Source organism: Marmota marmota, unplaced genomic scaffold (assembly GCF_001458135.2).
Source record: "Marmota marmota marmota unplaced genomic scaffold, marMar, whole genome shotgun sequence".
In the NCBI taxonomy this organism is placed as follows: domain Eukaryota; kingdom Metazoa; phylum Chordata; class Mammalia; order Rodentia; family Sciuridae; genus Marmota; species Marmota marmota.
The window spans coordinates 10,822,923-10,844,454 of NW_026000185.1; the positions used below are offsets into that span (position 1 = coordinate 10,822,923).

The window sequence follows — 21,532 nt, forward strand, 5'->3', positions numbered from 1 at the left end:
GGAGTCCAAGAGGTAGAAATCAAAAGCTACCTTCTGGGCATAAAAAAATCATCTGAGGTGGGCTGGGATTGTGGCTCAGTGGTAGAGCACTTGCCTAGCATGTGTGAGGCACTGGGTTCGATTCTCAGCATCACATACCAATAAATAAATAAAATTTAAAAAAAATTATCTGAAGGTATATAAATTAAGAGTTGCAGATATAAAAGCTCAAGAAAAAGGTGTTGTGACATAAATTTAGTTACCAACAGGATATAAGTAGTACTGCTAGGTACAGTAGCCCACACCTATAATCCCAGCTACCTAGAGATAAGGCAGGAGGATCACAACTTCAAGGCCAGAAAGACCCTATCTCAAAATAAAAATAAAAAGAGCTGGGTGGGGGGGTGTGCAGCTCACTGATAGAGCACTTGCCTAGCGTGTGCTAGGGCCTGGGTTAAACTCCAAGTAGGGGAGGAAGAAAAAAAGATATGGGATACTAACAAACTTTGTAGAAAGAATGATGGAATTAGAAAAACACCATTTACCAAAAATAATAATTGCCTGAAGCAAGAATCACTGACGGATGGTAAAACTAACTGGCAAGAAAGGTGATCCAAGCTAACCTCACCAAGACTGAGACCAATTGTCATCAGGAGCCACCTGATAACAGGGCACTGAGGACACATACGATGTACTCCTACCAAAAATGAATTAATGCATTTGGATAGATATAAGAAAACTCAGACAAGTCCAAAGAGATGGACATTCTACAAAATAAGTAACCACCAATATTAAAAATTCTAAAGGTACGACAAGACAAAACCAAACTGAGAGGTGGTTCTGGATTTTAAGAGTAGAGAGAACCCACCAGGTACTGTAGCGCGTGCCTTAATCCCAGTGACTCAGGAGGCTGAGGAGAAAGGATCCCAAGTTCAAGGCCAGCCTGGGCAATTTAGCAAGACCCTGTCTTGAAACAAAATAAAATAAAAAGGGCTGGGGATGTAACTCATTGGTAGAGAGCCCTGGGTTCAACTCCCAGTACTGGAAAAAATAAAAAAATTTAAAAAAAGACTAGAAAGTTGGGGTGTGACTCAGTGGGAGAGCTCTAGCCTAGCATGTGCCAGGCTCTGGATCTGATCCCCACCACCACACACTCCTATGAACGTAAAATGCATCAGTTTTAAAAATGAAGCCACGAGGCCAAGGAACCTACAAACAACTAGGGAAAGTATATTCAGAAGTCGGTGAGCAAGAAAAAGCTAATACCAAGAGTGAGGAGCCAAGAGTGAGCAGGAACCAAGCCAGAAGAACGAAGGGTCTGAGGCCGGGAGGACAGTGCTGGGGGCAAGAGAGAGCAATCAACAGGGTCAAATTCTACCAAATTCTACCTTTTTGATTTTGATTTTGAGACAGAGTCTCATTAAATGGCTAAGACTGGCCTCAACCTTGCCATCCTCCTGCCTCAGCCTCCCAAGTCACTGAAATTATAGATGGGCACCACTATAGCCAGCAATACAGCTGCTTTTTCAAGTACTATACCACTTGTCACACAACAAGAAAATAAGGACACATTCCCCACAGGTGGTCAGTTAGGCCATTAAGTCACATAGTGGTGGAATAAATGACTCTCAATAAAATCAAAGCTTGAGAGGTCTCACTAGAACTCCACAAAGTAGCATCTACTCTCCTGCTCAGTTCACGGTTAACTAGGTTTAAAAATAAAATCATAACAAGAAAATTGAAAAAATTTCTAACATTATATATGGTGAACTGGACTCTTGAAATTTTTGTTGCACACAGAAAGTACAAAATGGTAATTCCCAAGCAAATCCAGATTTACTTTCCATGGACATTTATAAGCTCTAAAGATAAGTCACAATCTTACCATTCCGAAAGACTTTATTAAAATCAAATCCTTGGCTTGCCAGAAAGTCAATGCTGGAGCTCTGAAACATAAAAACACACATTTTGGTGATGTTAGGAGTACGTATGCAACGAAAGCAGAGCAACAGCTCAGCAGGCAGGCAGGCAAGGAAGTGGCATGTTAAAGATCAAATGACAGTGGATTTCTCATCCACAGCAGCCAAGTGATCCATTTTCATTTACTTCAAATATTTGGGTTCTTCTTGATAACTTATAAAATAAACACCCTTTTATTTATAGATTTTTTTTTTTAAATACACTGAATGAACAGATATTCTCCCGGTGGGCAGAAAGCTCCTGACTCTTGACTGCTGCACTGACTAGAAGACTATAAATAGAAATAAAATGCATTTATACAACCTTACCCTAGATAGAAGTCTAAGGAAGCTCATATGTGCAGGTTACAAAACACCAACACCCACTCCAAATCAGATATTGAAAACGTCAAATCTTAACTGGATGTCTTAAAGTTCAAGATCAAAGACAGAGAAGTTCCTGGCAAACAGCCTTACCAAGTGAACACTTTTTTTTTTTTTTTTTTTTTGTGGTACCAGGTATTGAACTCGGGGCACTCAACCACCAAGCCACATCCCCAGCCCTATTTTCTATTTTATTCAGAGACAGGGTCTCACTGAGTTGCTTAGCACCTCACTTTTTTGCTGAGGCTGGCTTTGAACTCTCCATCCTCCTGTCTCAGCCTCCCAAGCCACTGGGATTATAGATGTACACCACCACACCGAACTAAGAAAACACATTTTAAATCTAAGATCGAGGGCTGGGGATGTGGCTCAAGTGGTAGCGCGCTCGCCTGGCATGCGTGAGGCACTGGGTTCGATTCTCAGCACCACATAAATGTGAAATAAAGATACTGTGTCTACCTAAAACTAAAGAAATAAATATTTTTTAAAAAAGAAATGGCTTTCTTAAAAAAAAAAAATCTAAGATCGAGTGGAAATATGCGAGTAAATTTAAATTAAAAAATTAATAATACTACAGATGATACACAAATGCAGCAAAATCATCAAGTTCTTACTCAAATTGACTGAATAGAAGAAAACAACATTGTAGTGACTCAATTTTTATTCTCATGTGAAGTCAGAACGTTGGCAGGCTGTAAACCTGAATCATTTTAATCTAGTCCCCCGTAGAATTACCTTTACTGAACCAGACTTGGCTATTACACCCTCTGTCTAGATGGATTGAAGGGCATTGTACCAAACAGCCCACTGAGCTCATCACAGTACTCACTTTAGAGAAGTGGCAAGGTTTTCAACATTAATCATTTCTTTATGATTCAAGGGTAGATTTGCTGGGAAAAGCTTTAATTCTCCAAGTCCTGAACTGTTTTGCTCCTATGGACCACCGAAATGAAGTATGTGCTTCCTTCTTTTCTCAGCCATTAGGAAACACAACAGTCTCTCTTGGCACAGAATCTACATTCTAATTATTTCCTAGTAATCCATTTTTTTCTTCCAATTTTTCATTTATTTTTTAGAAAATCTTATGTTAAAACATAAATACCAAATGTATATTTCATACATCAACACAAATCCTTTTAAAAACATGGCAGGATCTAAAAGGACAATCTTATCACAGAGGAACACACACACAACACGTGGGCTCACATGCAATCATTTTCCATCCACTGAGGATACAACAGCGACATTCTCTCCACCCCCACTTATTTCTTACTCTGAATGAACCAAGACATGAAGTCTTTGCCTTGGCCCACTAACCTCCTTTCTGTTTGCCATGCCTGAGTATTCTCATAATTCTGTCCACCTAAAAATGCCATCTATGAAAGAGGTACCAAATGATGACTATGGAAAGGCATTTCCGTCCTGACAGTACTAGACTCCACACTGTCCTGTTTTCCTTTAGTTCCTTAAATCCAGAGTTGAAGATTCACCTATTTCTTTTTCTAAGCTATTTATTTTCCAATCAAAACAACACATTTTGGAGCCAGACACAAAGGCACATGCCTATAATCACAGCAACTAGAGAATCTGAAGCAGGAGGATCTCAAGTTTGAGGCCATCCTGGGCAACTCAGCAAAACCCTAAGCAATTTAACAGGACCCTGTTGCAAAACAAAAACTAAAGTACAAAAACAAAACCCATACACAACCGCACAATCATATAGATGTACTTAATACCAATGAAATAGACACTTGAAAATAGTTAGAATGGACTTTCTAGCTGTCACATTTTGAGCTGCTTTCCTCCTCTGCCATACCCTTCCACCAGGAGGTCCTGCCTTACCTTGGGCCCAGAGCCATAGAATCAGCTATCTATGGTCTAAGACCTCTGAAATCAATCTTACCAGCTTCTATGAACAAGCTAAAGTAAGAAGAATTTATCCAAGACCATATTTGTCTAATTGTCATGGCAGCCCCTTAAGTTTCTGAAATTTCCTGTAACTGCCCAGTGCTACAAAATTTGGCCCCTAAACACAATGCATTCAAGCCCTAATCAGTTTCTGGCCCTCATCTCTCCCCATTTAGATCCATTCTCTACAGTAGCATACCAAAATTACCTTCCAAAAAAATCAAATCTTAAGTCAGTTTTAGGTTTCAAATTACTCTTGCTTTAATTTCCCCCTAAAAGATGAGTCATATGCTGTGCCAGTTAGGATTCTTAATTATAAACTCTTAAGCCTGTCTTCCAGTCTGCTCATCTGCCACCTTCTGTAACATACCTCTGTCTCTGGCTCTTGAAACATCTTACTATTTCAACACACGGTGCCTTTCACACTTCTGTGTTTTTGCTTCTTTTTTGTTTTCCAATGTGGCCTCCCTGCCATTTCACCAATATGTTGACTAGCTCAGGCCTCAGACTAGGTCCATCTTTGAGCCAATCATTGTGTCACGTGGGTGGGAGTCCTCTCATGAATGGTCAATTAGTTCTCCACCCTGCCACTAGCATCACCTCTCACTCCAGAGATTCTGATTCAGTAGATATAGTAGTATCTGGACAGAAGAGTTTGGTTTGTTGGGGTGGGGTTTGTGGGGTGGGGCGGTTAGAAAGAAGCAATATCTTTTATTTTTTAATGTGGTGTTGAGGATCGAACCCAGTGTCTCACACATGCGAGGCAAGCACTCAACCACTGAGCTACAACCCCAGCCCTGTGGGTTTTAAAGTTCCCAGGTGTGGCAGACATAGTTGCACACACCTGTAATCCCAAAGACTCAGGAAGCTGAAGCAGGAAGATCACAAGTTCAGTGCCAACCTCAGCAACATAGCAAGGCCCTAAGTAACTCAGCAGGACCCTGTCTCAAAATAAAAAACAAACAAAAAACGGGCTGGGGATGTGATTTAGTAGTTAAACTCTCCTGGGTTCACCCCTTGTAACAACAACAAAAAAGTTCCCAAGTGATCATAGTGTGTAGCCAGGTTTGTGAACCACTGAATTCCACCAATTCAACTTCAAGTAGCTGCCACTCATAGTGGGAGGGGTGCATGGTTAGAGAAGCAATCAGGATGCCCTACCCCATCCTTCGCTGAGAGAACAAATGTCTCTTAAGGAGAACTACCCTAAATGCATTAATGTTTTACAATAAAATTGTACTTTACCAATCACATCCCTTACATGAGTTGGAAAAAACAACAGTGACAAAAAAGAGAATATGGTAAATTTTGTCACTATATTTTACAACTTTTTCTAAAAAAACTATTTGTGACTTACCATCCCCTACCTTAGATTTATATTAAATGTACCTTTTTCAAAATTTAAGAGATGAGTGTAGCTATTTAGTGGACAATGTGAGGCATCTATCAAAATTTTAAATGCAAATGTCCTATGACTTCACAAATCTTAGGAAATCTATTCTATAGAAAAATTCCTACATATACAAAAAATATGCTACACACATATGCTGAATATGGTATTATTTATAAACAATAGATATTCTCTAAATTCTGATAAAGGAAATGATTAAATTACACATATCCATACCATGAAACATAAAGACATTCTGTTGAAGGGAAATGCAAGTTATATAAAATGCAAATATTAGTATTTTATTATATTGGGGGTGTGTGTGTAGATGTGGGTATACGTATATATGTGCATAAAAGCTAGAAAACGAGGAGTAAAATGGAAGAGATGTTGAAAAAAGGACTTAGAAAAGGACATACTCTATACACAGTGGTTTTATTGCAATTTTTCACAACCATGCACATATTATCTTGTACAAATTCAACTATGTATGTTCGGCCAGAAAAAAAGGAAGAGAAGAAAATGGAGGAGGAGACAGAAGCCACATAAATACCATGCCATTCCGTCTGCCACTCCACCCCACATTTGAACTCCCCTGGGTGTGTGTGGCTGTGGGTCCCCTTCTTTCACATTCTGCCAGTCTCATGAGCACGTCACTGTATGTGTACAGATACTTATTTTTCAAAGAATACAGTAAGTTGTTTTACCCTCAAATCCTCTATGCTTTAAGGGTGTGAAGAGCTCTTTGAGTGATTCTGACATAATCTTTATCTGCTCACCAACTTCAGAGCCTAACTCCCGATAACATACAACTCTGCTGCAATCACAGAATTTTATACAAAATAAAAATCATTATGTACAATTATAATGCACCAATTTTTTAAATGTGGGGGAAAAAAGAAAAGAAAAACCACTTTAAATCAGGGACAAACGGAAATCCAAAAACACATTTATCTTACCGATAGAATTCACAAGTTTATGCAAGACTCAAGACAGGCATAGCTACTGTAGGACAATTAGAGGCATCTATCACAATGTCTAAAACTTTCCTGAGACTGTTCCTTTACTCTTGCAGACCAGAGAATTCCAGCACTTCTAACTCCTTTGTCCATTTTCAACATCAACCTCTGGACTATCTTCAAGAATATTATCTTTCTTTTTAAGGAGTAACTGGAAACAAGAACTGTTAAGCACACCAGATGTTGCCGCCCCGTGGCTTGTGCAGAGGGTGGAGCTCCACTGTTCTGTGTCCAAAACATTTCCCAGAATAACTGTACTTGTGTTGCTCTGTTAGTATAAAGCACCATCCCTAAGGTGTCTCACTACCACCCTCTGCTTTTATTTCATTGGCCCCTGGCCAAAGCCATGGAACTCACAGAATTTTAAGTAATTCTCTACTGTGGTAATGATAGAAAACTATATCCACACACCTTTCCAACGGAGCCTATTTTCTCTCAGTAAACATCTACACTGTTTAATTAAATATTCTATACCAAGGAGATTAATAAACAGCTGTTAACTGACTGCAGGAAAAAGGAAATATGGTTTACTTCACAATTTTAGGAAACTGGCTACAAGATCTAAGTTACCTTAACTTTTTCTCTTTTGCCCCCAGCAATCAACTCTTGATTTCATTAGTTTATTTCAGGAAGAAGATGCTCAGAAGCCTACCCTCCAGACCTTCGCAATTGCTTTACCACTCCATGCCAATGAAGGGGAAGATGGCAAGACTCAAATGAACTAATGTTGCTATGGGAAGAGAATTCAAGAGGCATGATAAAAAGGAAGAATTGCATTTCTCTCAACCACACACTTCCCTTATCCATGACAACAGATAATCAAGAAGGCAGAAGGGGGCGACTGTTAATCACAAAGTGGGGGCTGGGGATGTGGCTCAAGTGGTAGCACGCTCGTCTGGCATGCGTGCGGCCCGGGTTCGATCCTCAGCACCACATACCAACAAAGATGTTGTCTGCCAATAACTAAAAAAATAAATAAATAAATAAATAAATAAATATGTTTTAAAAAAAAAAAAATCACAAAGTGTCTTCCAGGTTAGCTACCCTGATCCTCAAGGGACTACTCCAAGGTGGAGCCTCCTTACATCCTTACCTTGACCCATAAAAATAAGTCCTCTCCTCCTCAAGAGAAACAGTAGTCTTTTTCTACCTTCTTTTTCCTAAACTGGTGAGCTTGGGAAGAGAGCCTGAGCACAAGTAGCTTAGTCTCCTCTGGGCTTCTGGTTTTAGATAGGCCATACACATATTGATCTTCCAGAAAATAAAGCTCTAACTTCTAAAAAGATACAGAGAGAGCGGTCTGGGGATGTGGCTCAAGCGGTAGCACACTCGCCTGGCATGCGTAAGGCCTGGGTTCGATCCTCAGCACCACATACAAAGAAAGATGTTGTATCTGCCGAAAACTAAAAAATAAATATTAAAATTCTCTCCCTTTCCCTCTCTCTCTTTAAAAAAAAGTTAAAAATAAAAAAATAAAATAAAAATAAAAAGATACAGAGAGTGAGATAGGGAAAAGCAAGTAAGACCTCATATGTACTTTCAATTCAAGGAGAAAACAGTAAAAAATCCCAAATGGAGTCACAGTACAAAGCTATGATCTCAAATTCAGCTTTATTAATAACAAAGTTCACATTCTGATTTTCATCTGCCTGTCTTTGCATCTTATTCCTTAATTCATTCTGAAGCAAAGAGGGGAAATAATGGTGCTGTTAATTTACAAACCTAAAACTGAGGGTCAGAGAGGGGAAATATTTTGTGAAAGACCAAAGTTAACAGAATCAAATTTTAAATAGAATTCTGATTCTACTTTTCCACAATACCACATAAGCAATTCATAAAAGGAAAAACTCTTAAGCTACTAACCTGACAAACAAATTTTACATCTGGTGAGGATCTACTGAAGGGTTTTGGGAAAACATAGAAGTTAAATGACTTCATCACATACCTGGGGGGGAAAAAAACAAAACAAGGCTTAGGGGGTGACCTTATGCCACACAAAAGAATTCCCACTACTTGTTAAAACAACCTACTTTGAGTCTGTGTAGTCATACTTAAAAGTGCAAAGGCCAAACTGAAACAGCAAAAAGTCCATGGAATGCTGGAAAAGGGAAATAAAACATCTGTCACATTAGGGCTACATATTTGACATGAGCAATAATACTCTCAATCGCATGGCTTTCTGAATCAAACAATTAGACTTTGGCAAAATACTTCCAATTAGAACAGATTATACAAACTATGTATGAGAAGCATTTTAAGTTTATATACACTTTAATTTTTCCCCAATTAAGCACTTATCATCCGTCATCCAGAGTAACATTAGGCCTATTTCCCGATTATTAGAATAACCACATCATAGTTCCTATAAATCAAATTGGCAAACACTAATCTTTCCCCAAAATGTTTTCCAGCAAACAATTATTTTTGCTGTTGCTTTAAACATCCTTAAAATATCAATATGTGACTGGAGCTGAGAAAAAGTGCTACATTTAGAAAACTTTGATATGCAGATTTAATGACTATATTCCTTTATAATTCAACAGATGGAGGATCCACACGAGAAAGAGATAGATTCTCCAGCCTATCTACTTGCCTTTTTAAGCTTCTGATACCTCTCTTCTGGAGTATCAAAACCATTTGTTAATGCAGTGACTGAAGGTCCATCGCTGATTCCTAGATTTTAAGAAATAAGTTTTTATTTTAATAAATGCTAGTATAAAAGTATCAGTGAAGGGGCTGGGGTTGTGGCTCAGTGGTAGAGCACCTGCCTATCATGTGTGAGGCAGTGGGTTTGATCCTCAGCACCACATAAAGACAAATAAATAAAATAAAGGTATTGCATCCATCTACAACTAAAACTTTTTTTAAAATTAGTGAAGTCAGGGGCAGGGGTACATACCTGTAATCCCAGCAACTAGAAAGGCAAAGGGAGGAGGATCACAAGTTTGAGTTCAGCCTCAAACTTAGTTAGTTAGTGACCCCCTCAGCAACTTAGCAAGTCCCCGTCTCAAAATAAAAAATAAAAGAGAGGGGCTGGGGTTGTAGCTCATTGTTGGAGTACTTGCTTAGCATGTGTGAGGCTAAGTTCGATTCTCAGCACCGCATATAGATAAATAAAATGTTTATTGACAACCATAAATAAATAAAATAAATAAAATGAAATGAAATGAAACAGAAAATAAATAAATAAATAAAAGAAAATTGGGGATATTGCTTAGGGATAAAGCACCCTAGCACCCTGGGTTAGATTCCCAGTGCCCAAAATAAAAAGTCAACAATTCAATGCCTCTGTAATTTCATATTTTTTTCTGTAGTTGTGGACAGTATGCATTTATTTTATTTATTTTTATGCAGTGCTAAGGATTGAACCCAGTGCCTCACAAAAGGCCCCAGCCCTGTACTTTCATATTCTAATGAACCAAGATTAATTAGAAGTGCTCCTACCTTACTTTTTCAAAATTAACTTTAATTTGGGGCTACTGGTGTAACTCAGTGATAAGACCTCTTATTTAGCATGCACAAGGCCCTGGGTTTGATTCTTAGCACCAATAGAAAGAAAGAAAGCATTTATTTGTCCACCAAGCCAAATTCTGTAACAATAAACTTAAGAAACATAAATGTTTCAGACTAGGGATGCAGCTCAGTGCTGGAGCACTTGCCGAGCATGCAGAAGGCCCTGGGTTCAATACCCAATATTATAAAAAAAAAAAATTGAGATGTAAGTTTCAATTTGTGAATAGGCAGTTCTAAAATGGATTTCAAAATACAGTAAGCATAAAAAAAAACCACTCTATGTTTGAGTAAGTTTTGCTGCTTTGTAAAGGATTAACACATATCAGACATCAACAACAAATCTTAAGCATTCAGGACTAGAAGATTTCAGAGGACCAGTACTGGTCAACAGAGTTTGGAGTAACATCTATACAACAAAGGCATTTTCAGGGTCAAGATAAAGTTATTTCTGGTGGAAACTTTGAGTATATTGACTCCAACTAAAAAATTCACACTAAGGATCATGGTTACCTCTTCATGGATTCCTTTAGAAAGAGCTATAGGTTTTTAAACATGTAAACTAAGCAGCAAAAATGGGTATTTATACCAAAAGGATAAAACTCTTTGGACTGACATAAACAACTTAAAAATAAGTATCTGCCACCCCCAAAATAATACAACACGGCAACTATAAAAAGTTTTGGTGAAGAGATGGGGCTATAGCTCAGTGGCAAAGCGCTTGCCTAGTTTGCGTGAGGCATTGGGTTCAAGCCTTAGCACCACATAAAAATAAACAAATAAAGGCATTCTGTCCATCTACAACTACAAAAAAATTTTTTTAAAGGGTTGGTGAAGTATTACACAAACATACCTTTATATATAGGCAATGAACACTTCTACGAATATATAAAGGAATATCCTTTTATCTGCAAAAGCCTGGCCCTGGACAGTCACTAAAGGACAATATTGTATGATTGTGTCTAAATTAGTCAGATTTATAGAAGTAAATGGTGGTTGTCAAATGGCAGGGAAAATGAGAAAAGGAGATTTCAATGTGTACAGAGTATAAGTTTGGGAAGATGAAAATATTCCAGAGGTGAATGGTGATAGCTGCAGAGAAATGAGAATGTACTCAATGTCGCTTAACAGTAAAACACTTAAAAAAGTTAAAATGGTAAATTTTATTTTGTGTATATTTACCACACTCAAAAAGCCTGACCCTAATCTTCAAGCTTTCTACTATGTATGCACCAAAGTGTTTTAAGTAGCACCGACACCATAATCTCTGTTCAGTCTGCAACCCTCACAGCCTACCATCACAAAACCACTACAACTGTTCAATGCCTTTGAAACGTTCAAGGTGCAACACTGAGACTTCTGCAACCCGCCCAAAGCTACCAAGAGCCAGGCGCAGCTAGCAAGCAGGCATGAGAAATTAGGGAGCCCCAGGCTGGTGGGAACGGCTGAAGGACCCTGAGCCCCAAGTTTTCAAGGGAGGGATACCTGAAAACTCCCCATCGATGGCAAAGAAGTCCGCCTCCTCTATGGCCTGGTACACTTTCTGAAGATTACTCTTAAAATCTGCGGAGAAACCGAGAAAAGGCTCAGAACCTGATGGCCTGGCTTCCTGCCCACAGACCCCTAAGTGGAAAAGGAAGAAGTGAACTGGTATGTACGAGGCTGCGAGCTGGATGGGGACAAGTCCCAGAGGTGCGCTAGGACAGGAGATCATCTAGTCCCCCAGGGGTGCATGGGCCACGAGAGGTCAACTCCCCGAGGGGTAGTTGGGCCTGAGGGAGAAAAGTCTCGAAGGGTGCAGGAGGCGGAGAAAGACAGGGCCCCAGGGGGTGGCCGAGCAGAGCAAGGCAAGGGACACAGGAGTGCATGTTCCGCACACGGATAAGGCCCCAAGAAGCGCACAGGCTTAACGGGGGCAGAGCCTGAGGGGTTGACTGACTCAGCCCCGAGCCCAGCCAAACAGGCTGGCCGCAGCAGGGCCTAGCAGGCTGGGTGAGGGTGAGGGTGGGCACGCGGGTAGTGCACGGCGGACACGCACTGCTCCTGATTATCTCCATTCTGTTAAGTGGCCGGAACCCTGGCCCCGTCCGGGCTGCGGCTCAGCCGTTCTACTCGCAGAGTTCCACAGAGACGGCGGCGGTAGCCGAGGCAGCGGCAGCAGCAACAGAACACACCGTGGCGGCGACTTCCGGAAACAGCGCGCGCCTGCTGCGCTTGCGTCAGCGTCTGCGTCACGGCGGGGGCGTGGCCAAGGGAGATCCTCTGGGGAAAGGGTGGGGGCGTGGCCTCCTCCGTGGAGGCCTCGGCTTCGCGAGAGTCAGGTCTTAAATTCTAGTTGATCAACCAATATTTACCGGCCAGGCACAGTGGAGCACGCCTGCAATCCCTGCGGCTCGGGAGGCTAAGGCAGGAGGATCGCAAGTTCAAAGCCAGCCGTAGTAAAGGAAGGTGCTGAGCAACTCAGTGAGACTCTATCTCTAAATAAAATACAAAATAGGGCTGGGGAATGTGGCTCAGTGGTCGGAGTGTCCCTGAGTTCAATCTCGGGTACCAAAATAATCATAATAATAATGATAATATATATACATATATTTATTGGGTTCCTATTATATGCCATCCTGAAGGGCATGGGGAATATGATGATGAACATGAAAGTATGGTCCTTGCCCCCATTAAACTCGGGGTTCGAAGGAAAAAGTAAAGCAGAAATCAAACTTGTCATTTGTGGGGCTAAGGTTATGGCTCAGCGGTAGAGCGCTAGCCTGGGTTCGATTCTCAGCACCACGTAAAAATTAAAAAATAAATAAATAAAGGTATTGTGTCCAACTACAACTAAAACAAAATACTAAATTAAATTTAAAAAAAAAAAAACTTGTCATTTGATAAACCTAAGATAATCGCTATGAAGAAAATGCAGGGTACTGCAATAGAGAATAACCGCAACTGGGTAGTGTGGTTTACACAGAGGTCTCAGAGAAAGCAAAGACCTTTATTTGTTATACTAGCCATAGAGAAGTGAGCTTACCCTGTTTCTTTGTTTGAGGTTGCTGTTGATCCCCCAAAGCCTAGTCATTGCATCCAATAAACATGGTTTGAGTGAATGAATTCTCCTAGGTTTCATAAAACCTTCTATGAAGTTGGTTACACCTGTTTTCAAATGTTATCAAGGCATCTTTATTAGGTCTAGAAAGCATTCACCCATTCCTAAAACCTCAATTTCCCGGGGACACTGCATTCCTCAATACAGTTAGTGATAATTAATTAGTGATAAAGGCTGTTAATAGTGAAGTACTGTATAAATTGTTTACTGCGTACCTATTCCCAGATTATCCTCCAGAAACTCAGTTCACACCTTCCTTGCACTAGCACATAACATTACTGATCCTTTAACTCTTTACCAATTTCATGGGGGGGGGGGAATGTCATCTCAAAACAGCAACTTAATACTCTCTACGTGTTTTAAAACAGATAATCAGCATGAGTTCTCACTGAGACACATCCCCAACCCAGGCCATTTTAATTCCAAATATTCTCAAAATTGCCAGACGTGGTGGTGCGCGCCTATAGTTCAGGCAGCTCAGGAGGCTGAGAACGGGAGGATGGAAAGTTCCAGGCCAGTCTTAGCAACTTAGTGAGAATCCGTCTCAAAATTAAGAAATGAAAAGGGCTCAGTGGTAAAGCGCCCCTCCGTTGGATCCCCAGTACCAAAAAAATAAATACATACATACATACATAATGAGTCAAATACGTCCTGTGGTTTTTCTGCATAAAATGTGAAGGCAAAAATTATTGGGAAAAGCTTATAGCGGTCTTCTAATACTACTCTAATTTCTGAGCAAGGCTGTTTCCTCACTACACAGAAACAGCAGCCCTAAAGGAGAAGTTAGTCACAGGGACACACCCTCCCTCCCACTCGGGTTGTAACTCTGCCCTGGCCCGAGGTCGGTCAGTGAAGAGGAAGGGGCGGGGTTGGCAGGAGTACGCATGCGTCCACGTCCTCACCCGGGAGTGGCCGCTCTAGGCAGCGGGGAGGTCGCGGGGTTGAGGGGGCTGGGAAATGAGTGCGGCCTCTCCTCTATGGTCGCGGGCCCGGGGTACCCTCCGCAGTCGGTCCTCGGTGGCTTCCGGAAGTGAAGCGTCCAGCTCCTACTCCTTTTCTGCGGGGGTCCGTGCGGGGGGCGATGGCCGGATCGGTCCCGGGGCGAATAGAATGGTAAGCTGCCGCAGCGCGGGGAACAGCGAGGGGGCGGCCCGGTGCTGGTCTTCGGGGCGTGGTGTGGAGGATGGACCGGGACCTCGTCGGCCGAGCTGCCCTGGTGGGTCGGAAGAGGCACGCGGGCCTTTCCTCACCCAGGCCGGGCCCCCCGGCAGCCTGTGTCCGGGCTACCGGGCGGCAGACCCCCGCTTGGCCGACTTTCTCATCTCGTCCGTGGGCACGCGGGTCGCTGGGCCTCGCCCGCGTCCCCTCGGGCTCCGCGGGCAAGAGGACGGGGGCGTCGCCTCCAGTCCTCTGCACGCCTGGCCGCCAACAGCGCGAGCCACAGCCTGCGACCGTCCGCTAGACGGGTCTGGTTGCCAGGCACTTTACTGCCCCGACACGGAGAGGTGTTTCCCTCTTTTAAAATTGAGTAACCTAAGTGCCAGAAGGGAGAAAATGAAACCCCAGAGTCATACCGGACCTGGGCTAGCTCCTGATTCCCCAGCCTCACGACTCAGAAATCTGAACTTGTGCAAAAGGCAGTTTCCTCTAAAATTTTTTTTAAAAGGTAGAGGGGAGAAAGAAGGCACAAATGAGTCCGGTTGTTGTCTAATTGGGGATCTTTGGCGGGTTAAGAAACAGCCCCCAACTTTGGTGGAAAAGAGAAAGTGAGAGCCCAAAGCTATCATGCCCTCAACTGTCGCCGTTGGGTCCTGCCCGCCAAAGCCCATTGGTCGGTCCTTTGGGTGGCCCTAACGTCACTCCCTGTAAGGCCAATACGAAGAAGATTTGCTGTCATCCTCAGGCACAATCCAGAGCATGTGCAGACTGCACGTGCCAATGAGATTTTTCTTCTTGTCACTGCTGTTTTGTAAATAGCCAGCCTGCATGTGTCCTGACTGCTGTGCTTTGTTTCTCTTGGCATTTTAGTAAACTTGTTTAGAAAAACTACTTATCCAGGATGCTTGTGCCCTTTTAAATATCTTGGGTACAACTTGACATCTAATCTTACCAACGACCTTTCACAATTGATGTTATCCTGAACTGATAAATGGGAGATGAGGCTCCGGGAGAATAAATGGTGACCAGATTTGGAATCCAGATAGATCTCACTCCTGAAAGCACACTGTTTAGATTTTACCACCCTTCTAGGGAAATTATAGTCCAAGAGATGAGAGAAGTCTCTCTCTCTCTCTCTCTCTCTCTCTCTCTCACACACACACACACACACACACACACGCACACACAAATTTTCACTAATGCTCAGAGGCAGGAAAGATTAATTTGGATATTGGAGGAGTTAGTCATTAAAGACTTCATTTAGGTTTTGTTATCGGATACCTTTGACCCCAGACATGGTGTGGAGCTGTGTTACAGATTCTGGGAAGAACATGAAAGTATAGAAAAATGCCCAAGAAGCAGGAATTAATAGGTGAGCCCACAGTGCAATGTGTGAACAGGGAAGTGGTAAAGGATAATTACAGTAATAGTAATAACTAACACTTACATGACACTTCTATATGCCAGGCACTATTCTGAGTGCTGTGCATATATTGATCATTTTAATCCTTTTCACAGCCCCTTCATGCAGGTACCATTAATATCCCCATTTTATAGATGAGGCATATGAGATAGAAGAGGTGAAGTTATTTGCTTCCAGTCATACATCTAATAATTGGTTAAGCCAGGACTTTTTTCTCACAATTTTTATTGGTGCATTATAGTTGTACATATTCATGGGACTTGTTACTTATTCGTACAGGCACATAATAGCAATATAATTTGGCCAATATCACTTTCCAGCATTTCCTTCTCCCTCCCCATCTTCCACCCCTAGGTCCCTTTCTCTTACTAATCTCTCTTTGATTTTTAGGAGATCTACCCCCACCTTTGTTTTCCTTTTTCCTCTCTAGCTTCTGCATATGAGAGAAAACATAGGACCCTTAATCTTCTGGTTTGGCTTGGTTCCTATAATGTGATGGTCTCTATTTCCATCCATTTTCCTGTAAATGCCATTTCATTTTTTTTAAATGGCTGAATAAAACTCCACTGTGTGTATATACCACATTTGGGGGCAGGAATTGGGGGTGGTACTAGGCATTGAACCCAGGATTGCTTAACCACTGAGCCACATCCCCAGTTTTTTTGTTTGTTTGTTTGTTTGTTTTAAGAGACAGAGTCTCACTAAGTTGCTGAGACTGGCTTTGAATTTGTAATCCTCCTACCTCAGCCTCCTAAGCTGCTAGGATTACAAGCCTGTGGCACTACGCCAGCTTATATTCCACATTTTCTTTATTTTATTCATCCATTGATGGACACCTGGGTTGGTTCCATAGTTTGGCTATTGTAAATTGTGCTGCTATAAACATGGGTGTGCACGTATCACAGTGGTAAGATGACTTTAATTCTTTGGGGTCAATACTGAGAAGTGGCGTAACTGGGTCATGTGGTGGTTTCAGGCCTAGTCTTTTAAGGAGCCTCCATACTGATTTCCATTGCAATTGTACTAATTTACAGTCTACTAACACTGTAAAAGTGTTCCTTTTTGTCCACATCCTTTCCAGCATTTTTTATTATTTGTATTCTTGATGACTGCCATTCTGACTGGTTCAGATAAAATCTCAGTGTAGTTTTTTTAAATATTTTTTCAGTTGTAGATGCACACAATGCCTTTATTTTATTTTTTATGTGGTGCTAAGGATGGAACCCAGTGCCCTCCACATGTGAGGTGAACACTCTACCACTGAACTACAACTCCAGCCCCTCAGCGTAGTTTTGATTTGCCCTTTCCTAATTGCAAATGATGTTGAACATTTTTTTAATGTATTTGTTAGCCATTTGTATCTCTTTTCTTTAAGAAGTGTCTGTTTAATTCATTTCCACATTTATTAATTAGATTATTTGATTGGGGGGTGAGCTCTTTATATATTCTAGATGTTAATACCCTATCAGAAGAGTAGCTAGCAAAGATTTCTCCCATCCTGTGGGCTCTTTGAGCTGGCATTTTTAACTCAGCTTTTTGGCTCCAGAGTTTGTGCTATTCAGTTGAAGAGTTATATTGATTGGAGCTGCAGGTATAGAGTACGTGCTTCACATGCTCAAGGTCCTTGGTTCAATCCCCAGAACCAAAATTTGAAAACTTATGTTGATTGCTAGCTGACCATAAAGATTCTTCAATAACCAGCTTACAACTATGAGTTTTTATTTCCTGTAGTAGGGAAGATTTTGCACACAGTAAGGGCTTCCTGGGAATGTTGTTTTGGGAGGATGCTCCAGGAAGAAGAGAGAGGAGTGGTTAGCAAGGAGAGACATTGGAAGTGTTATTCAAACTTTATTTTGTTCATATCTTGTCAGAAACATATGTTAGCATATAAGTGGTTCTTTGAAACAGCTCTCTAATTTCCAAACTTTAATGCCTATAATAATCTCCAGAAGGACTTGTTTAAAATGTATAATCAGGCAAAGTGGCGCATGCCTGTAATCCCAGCTGCTTGGTCAGGTGAGGCAGGAGTGTTGCAAGCTGAAGACCCACTTGGACAACTGAGAAAGATCCTATCTCAAAATAAAGTTCAAAAAGTGCTTGGGGGGCTGGGGCTATAACTCAGTGGCAGAGCGCTTGCCTTGCACGTGCAAGGCACTGGGTTCAATCCTAAGCACCACTTAAAAATAAATAAAATAAAGGCATGCTGTCCATCTACAACTTCAAATAAAAAAGAAAAAAATTTTTAAAAAGAGGTGGGGGGTTTGTGATGTAGCCCAGTGTTGAACAAGTCCCTGTGTTCAATCCCCAATACAGTGAAATGAAATGATCAACCCTCCATAACCATGGATTCTACCTCCACGGATTCAGCCAACCATAGATCAAAAAATTTTGAGGAAAAAAAAAATTAGGATTGGGGATGTAGCTCAGTGGTCAAGTGCCCCTGAGTTCAATTCCTAGTTAAAAAAAAAAAAAAAAATCAGAAAAATAAAATTTCAGAAAGTTCCAAAAAGTAAAACTTGAATTTGCCATATGCCAAGCACTGTGCTGAATCCCTGTGAATGAAGTGATGTGCAGGCAGACCCTGCCGTAGCCCCTTGCATTTCACAGATCTGTAATTTCTTTCCAGTGCCCCTTGGAAGCATTGTCTGTCTCTTATATTGTTCATGCATCAGTGTAGTTAGGCTTATGGTGGTTATATCTGTACTCAGCATGTATATATGTTTGTTTTTCCCTAAAGAATACAGTATAGCCCTGGGGTTGTGGCTCAATGGCAGAGCACTTACCTAGCATATGTGAGGCACTGGGTTCGAACCTCAGCACCACATAAAAATAAATAAACAAAATAAAGATATTGTGTCCATGTATAACTTTAAAAAAAAAATACAGCATAACAGCCAGGCACAGTGGCACATACTTGTAATCCGAGCAGTTTGGGAGGCTGAGGCAGGTGGATCAAGAGTTGAGAGACAACCTTAGCAACTTAGCAAGACCCTATCTCTAAATAAAATATAAAATAGGGCTGGAGATGCTGTTCAGTGTTTAAAGGGCCCTGGGTTCAATCCCCAGTACCAAAAAAATACGGTATAATAACTATCTGCATAGCATTTACATTGTAATAGGTTTTCCAAGTACTCTAGAGATGATTTAAGGAATACAGCAGGATGTGCATAGGTTATTTGCAAATATGATGCCATTTTATAAAAGGGACTTGAGTGTCCACAGATCCAGTCTCCTAGGACAGCAAAGGATAATTATGCATTCCTTTGCCTTGCTCCCCTTTCTTCTGCCTTGCTCCTAAGATACTCTAGTTTTAGTTCACCAAAATTCCCAAGTGATTCTGATGGGATTTTAAGAGCTACCATTATAAGGAGTAGATTTTTTTTTTTTTTAATATGTTTATTGGCACCACTGTGAGCTAGGCTTTCTCTTTAGTTTCTTTATGTGTTGGAATGCTGAAAATCGAACCCATGACCTGGTGCGTGCTAGGCAAGCAATCTAACCATGAGCTACACCCTCAACCGCCAAATATTTGTTGATTTGATTTTCAGCTGCAAATAACTAGAGTCCAGCTTTGTGCCACCTGCTGTCAGGTATATTGATAGAATTCTGTGGTTTTGTTCCTGACCTCAAGGAGCCAGGGCTTGGATGAGGAGGCAAAAACTGGGCTAAAATAGTACTATGCAAAAATTGTAGCAGTACTGGTGAAACTCTACATTGTATACAACCACAAGATGGGATCCTAAAAACAGTGTAGCAGTGAGCTGAATGTGAAAAGGTTACATATTGTTTTTTAAAGGTTGCATGTTTATGTTAGTTGTAACAGAATATTTTTAAACCTAGAGTTAAGGTATGTGTTACTTGGTAGCCACAGTAGTTTTCATACCTTTCCGAGTTGTTGACCATCCACAGGATTTTGTTACTGGAGAGTTCCTTGATTATATGCCACCTAACAAACTCAAGAAGACAGGCACAGAGAGAGCCAAGATTCCCTTCTCAGTCTGCCCTCATCTTGCCCAACCCCATTCTAGGTAATAAATCACAGGGCTTCAAAGTTCAGGCAGCAAGTCAACATCCAAAGGAGCTAGCTCCCTTTGGCCTAGTGATTTCTGACCCCGTCCAGAAAGAAAATCTTTTTGGAATTAGAAATATACAAGATTTCATGCAACTCTTGTATTAATGGAAGAACCAATTTTGCTGCCTGCAGGAAATACACATAGTAATATTCTCTTCGTATTGCCACTCCTTCATTTCTTTCTTCCCTTCTTTTTTTTTCCTTTCATTTTTCTCCTTGGTACTGGGGATTGAATCAAAGGGTGCTTAACCCCTGAGCCACATCTCTAGACCTTTTGTTTCTATTTTAATACAGGGTCTCACTAAGTTTCTGAGGCTGACCTTGAACTTTTGGTCATCCTGCCTTAGCCTTCCCAGTCCTGGGATTACAAGTGTGCGCCCCCACATCCGGCCTTCTTATTGCCATTGCTGACCCTTACCTTACTTACATTTGGGCACGATTATTTTACTTTTTATTTCATAGTCACTAGCAAAGGGTTAGCACTCTTTGGACAGTTAATAATGTCTGACGTATTCCACCCCTGTTTATAGTGGTGTCCCCAGAAATGGACCTAGAGTGCCAGAAATAGTAGTTCCCCCACCCATCCTCCTCCTGTTCCTATTGTAAATGTTTCTGCATACAACAGCCTGCTAACCCGAACAGCCACAATTTTGTCAAATCCTAGTTTGTTTTCTCTAGTTTGTTTTTCTCAACTGTGTAGCAGCAGCTCTCTGATAGGGCCTAGATGAAAAAGGAATAAATGAGTCCCTTGAACACATAACTATTAATAATACTTCATTGGCTAATGAAGGATTTAAGTCAGACCATGATCTAAAGCTGACTTTGCCCCATTACTAATTAGGCTTCAGTTGTCTCTGAAAAATGGAAATGGTAGTGGTACTTATCCTGTAGGATTATGCCTTTCAAGTTATGGGGCTTAATAATATTAACAATTGACATTATTCTCTGGTTGTCAGGTAATATGTAACTAGAAGCCCACAGAAGCCAATTTTTTTTTCTATTTTGTTTTATGTGTGGTGCTGGAGATTGAACCCAGGACTCTGAGCATGCTCTGCTGCTGAGCCACATCCCCAGAACAAGATCTTTTTATTTATGCACTAAACATCTTTGTAAAAAAATGTTTGAGATTATATTGTTCAGACCAGAATCCTAAAAGTTAGCTCTTAAAAGGATTATTCCTAGGGTTGAGGTTGTGGCTCAGTGGTAGAGCACTTGCCTAACTCGTGCGACACCCTAGGTTCGATCCTCAGCACCACATAAAAATAAAGATAAAAAATTATTTTTAAAAAAGGGTTATTCCTAAATATTAGTCATGTACTATAGTCACAATAAATGTATGTCGAATGAAAGGGTAGAACTATAATCTGCCAAACCAAGTGGTGTGAAGATTATAATTTCTAAAGAATTAACATTTGTTATGTAATGCAATCTTTATAAGTTTAGGTATAAAAAAATTCTTTTTTTTTTTTTTTTTTTTAAATATTTATTTATTTATTTATTTTTAGTTCTCGGTGGACACAACATCTTTGTTGGTATGTGGTGCTGAGGATCGAACCCGGGCCGCACGCATGCCAGGCGAGCGCGCTACCGCTTGAGCCACATCCCCAGCCCCTAAAAAAATTCTTAAACTC

General features: G+C 41.0%; 2 protein-coding genes across 5 annotated transcripts in view; one reads left to right on the forward strand and one right to left on the reverse strand.

Annotated features, from left to right (window-relative positions):
• The window catches only part of Parn (poly(A)-specific ribonuclease), a 145,374-nt gene extending 131,098 nt beyond the window's left edge, over positions 1-14,276 (reverse strand). The window contains exons 1-7 of one of the 3 annotated variants that reach the window (XM_015491075.2): positions 14,151-14,276; positions 13,174-13,295; positions 11,634-11,711; positions 9,232-9,311; positions 8,669-8,736; positions 8,502-8,583; positions 1,865-1,925 (exon numbers count right to left, since the gene is read on the reverse strand). In XM_015491075.2, coding sequence (XP_015346561.1) covers positions 1,865-1,925; positions 8,502-8,583; positions 8,669-8,730 — 205 coding nt within the window. In that variant the 5' untranslated portion in view covers positions 8,731-8,736; positions 9,232-9,311; positions 11,634-11,711; positions 13,174-13,295; positions 14,151-14,276. Of the gene's footprint in view, positions 1-1,864; positions 1,926-8,501; positions 8,584-8,668; positions 8,737-9,231; positions 9,312-11,633; positions 11,712-12,186; positions 12,422-13,173; positions 13,296-14,150 lie in introns of those variants that run through there. The other 2 variants (XM_015491073.2, XM_048789529.1) reach the window with 2 other exon arrangements.
• Positions 14,120-21,532, forward strand: part of Bfar (bifunctional apoptosis regulator) — a 29,189-nt gene continuing 21,776 nt past the window's right edge. For both annotated transcript variants that reach the window (XM_015491076.2, XM_048789530.1), the window contains exon 1: positions 14,120-14,361. The gene's annotated coding sequence lies outside the window, so the exon portion shown is untranslated. The remainder of the gene's footprint in view (positions 14,362-21,532) is intronic.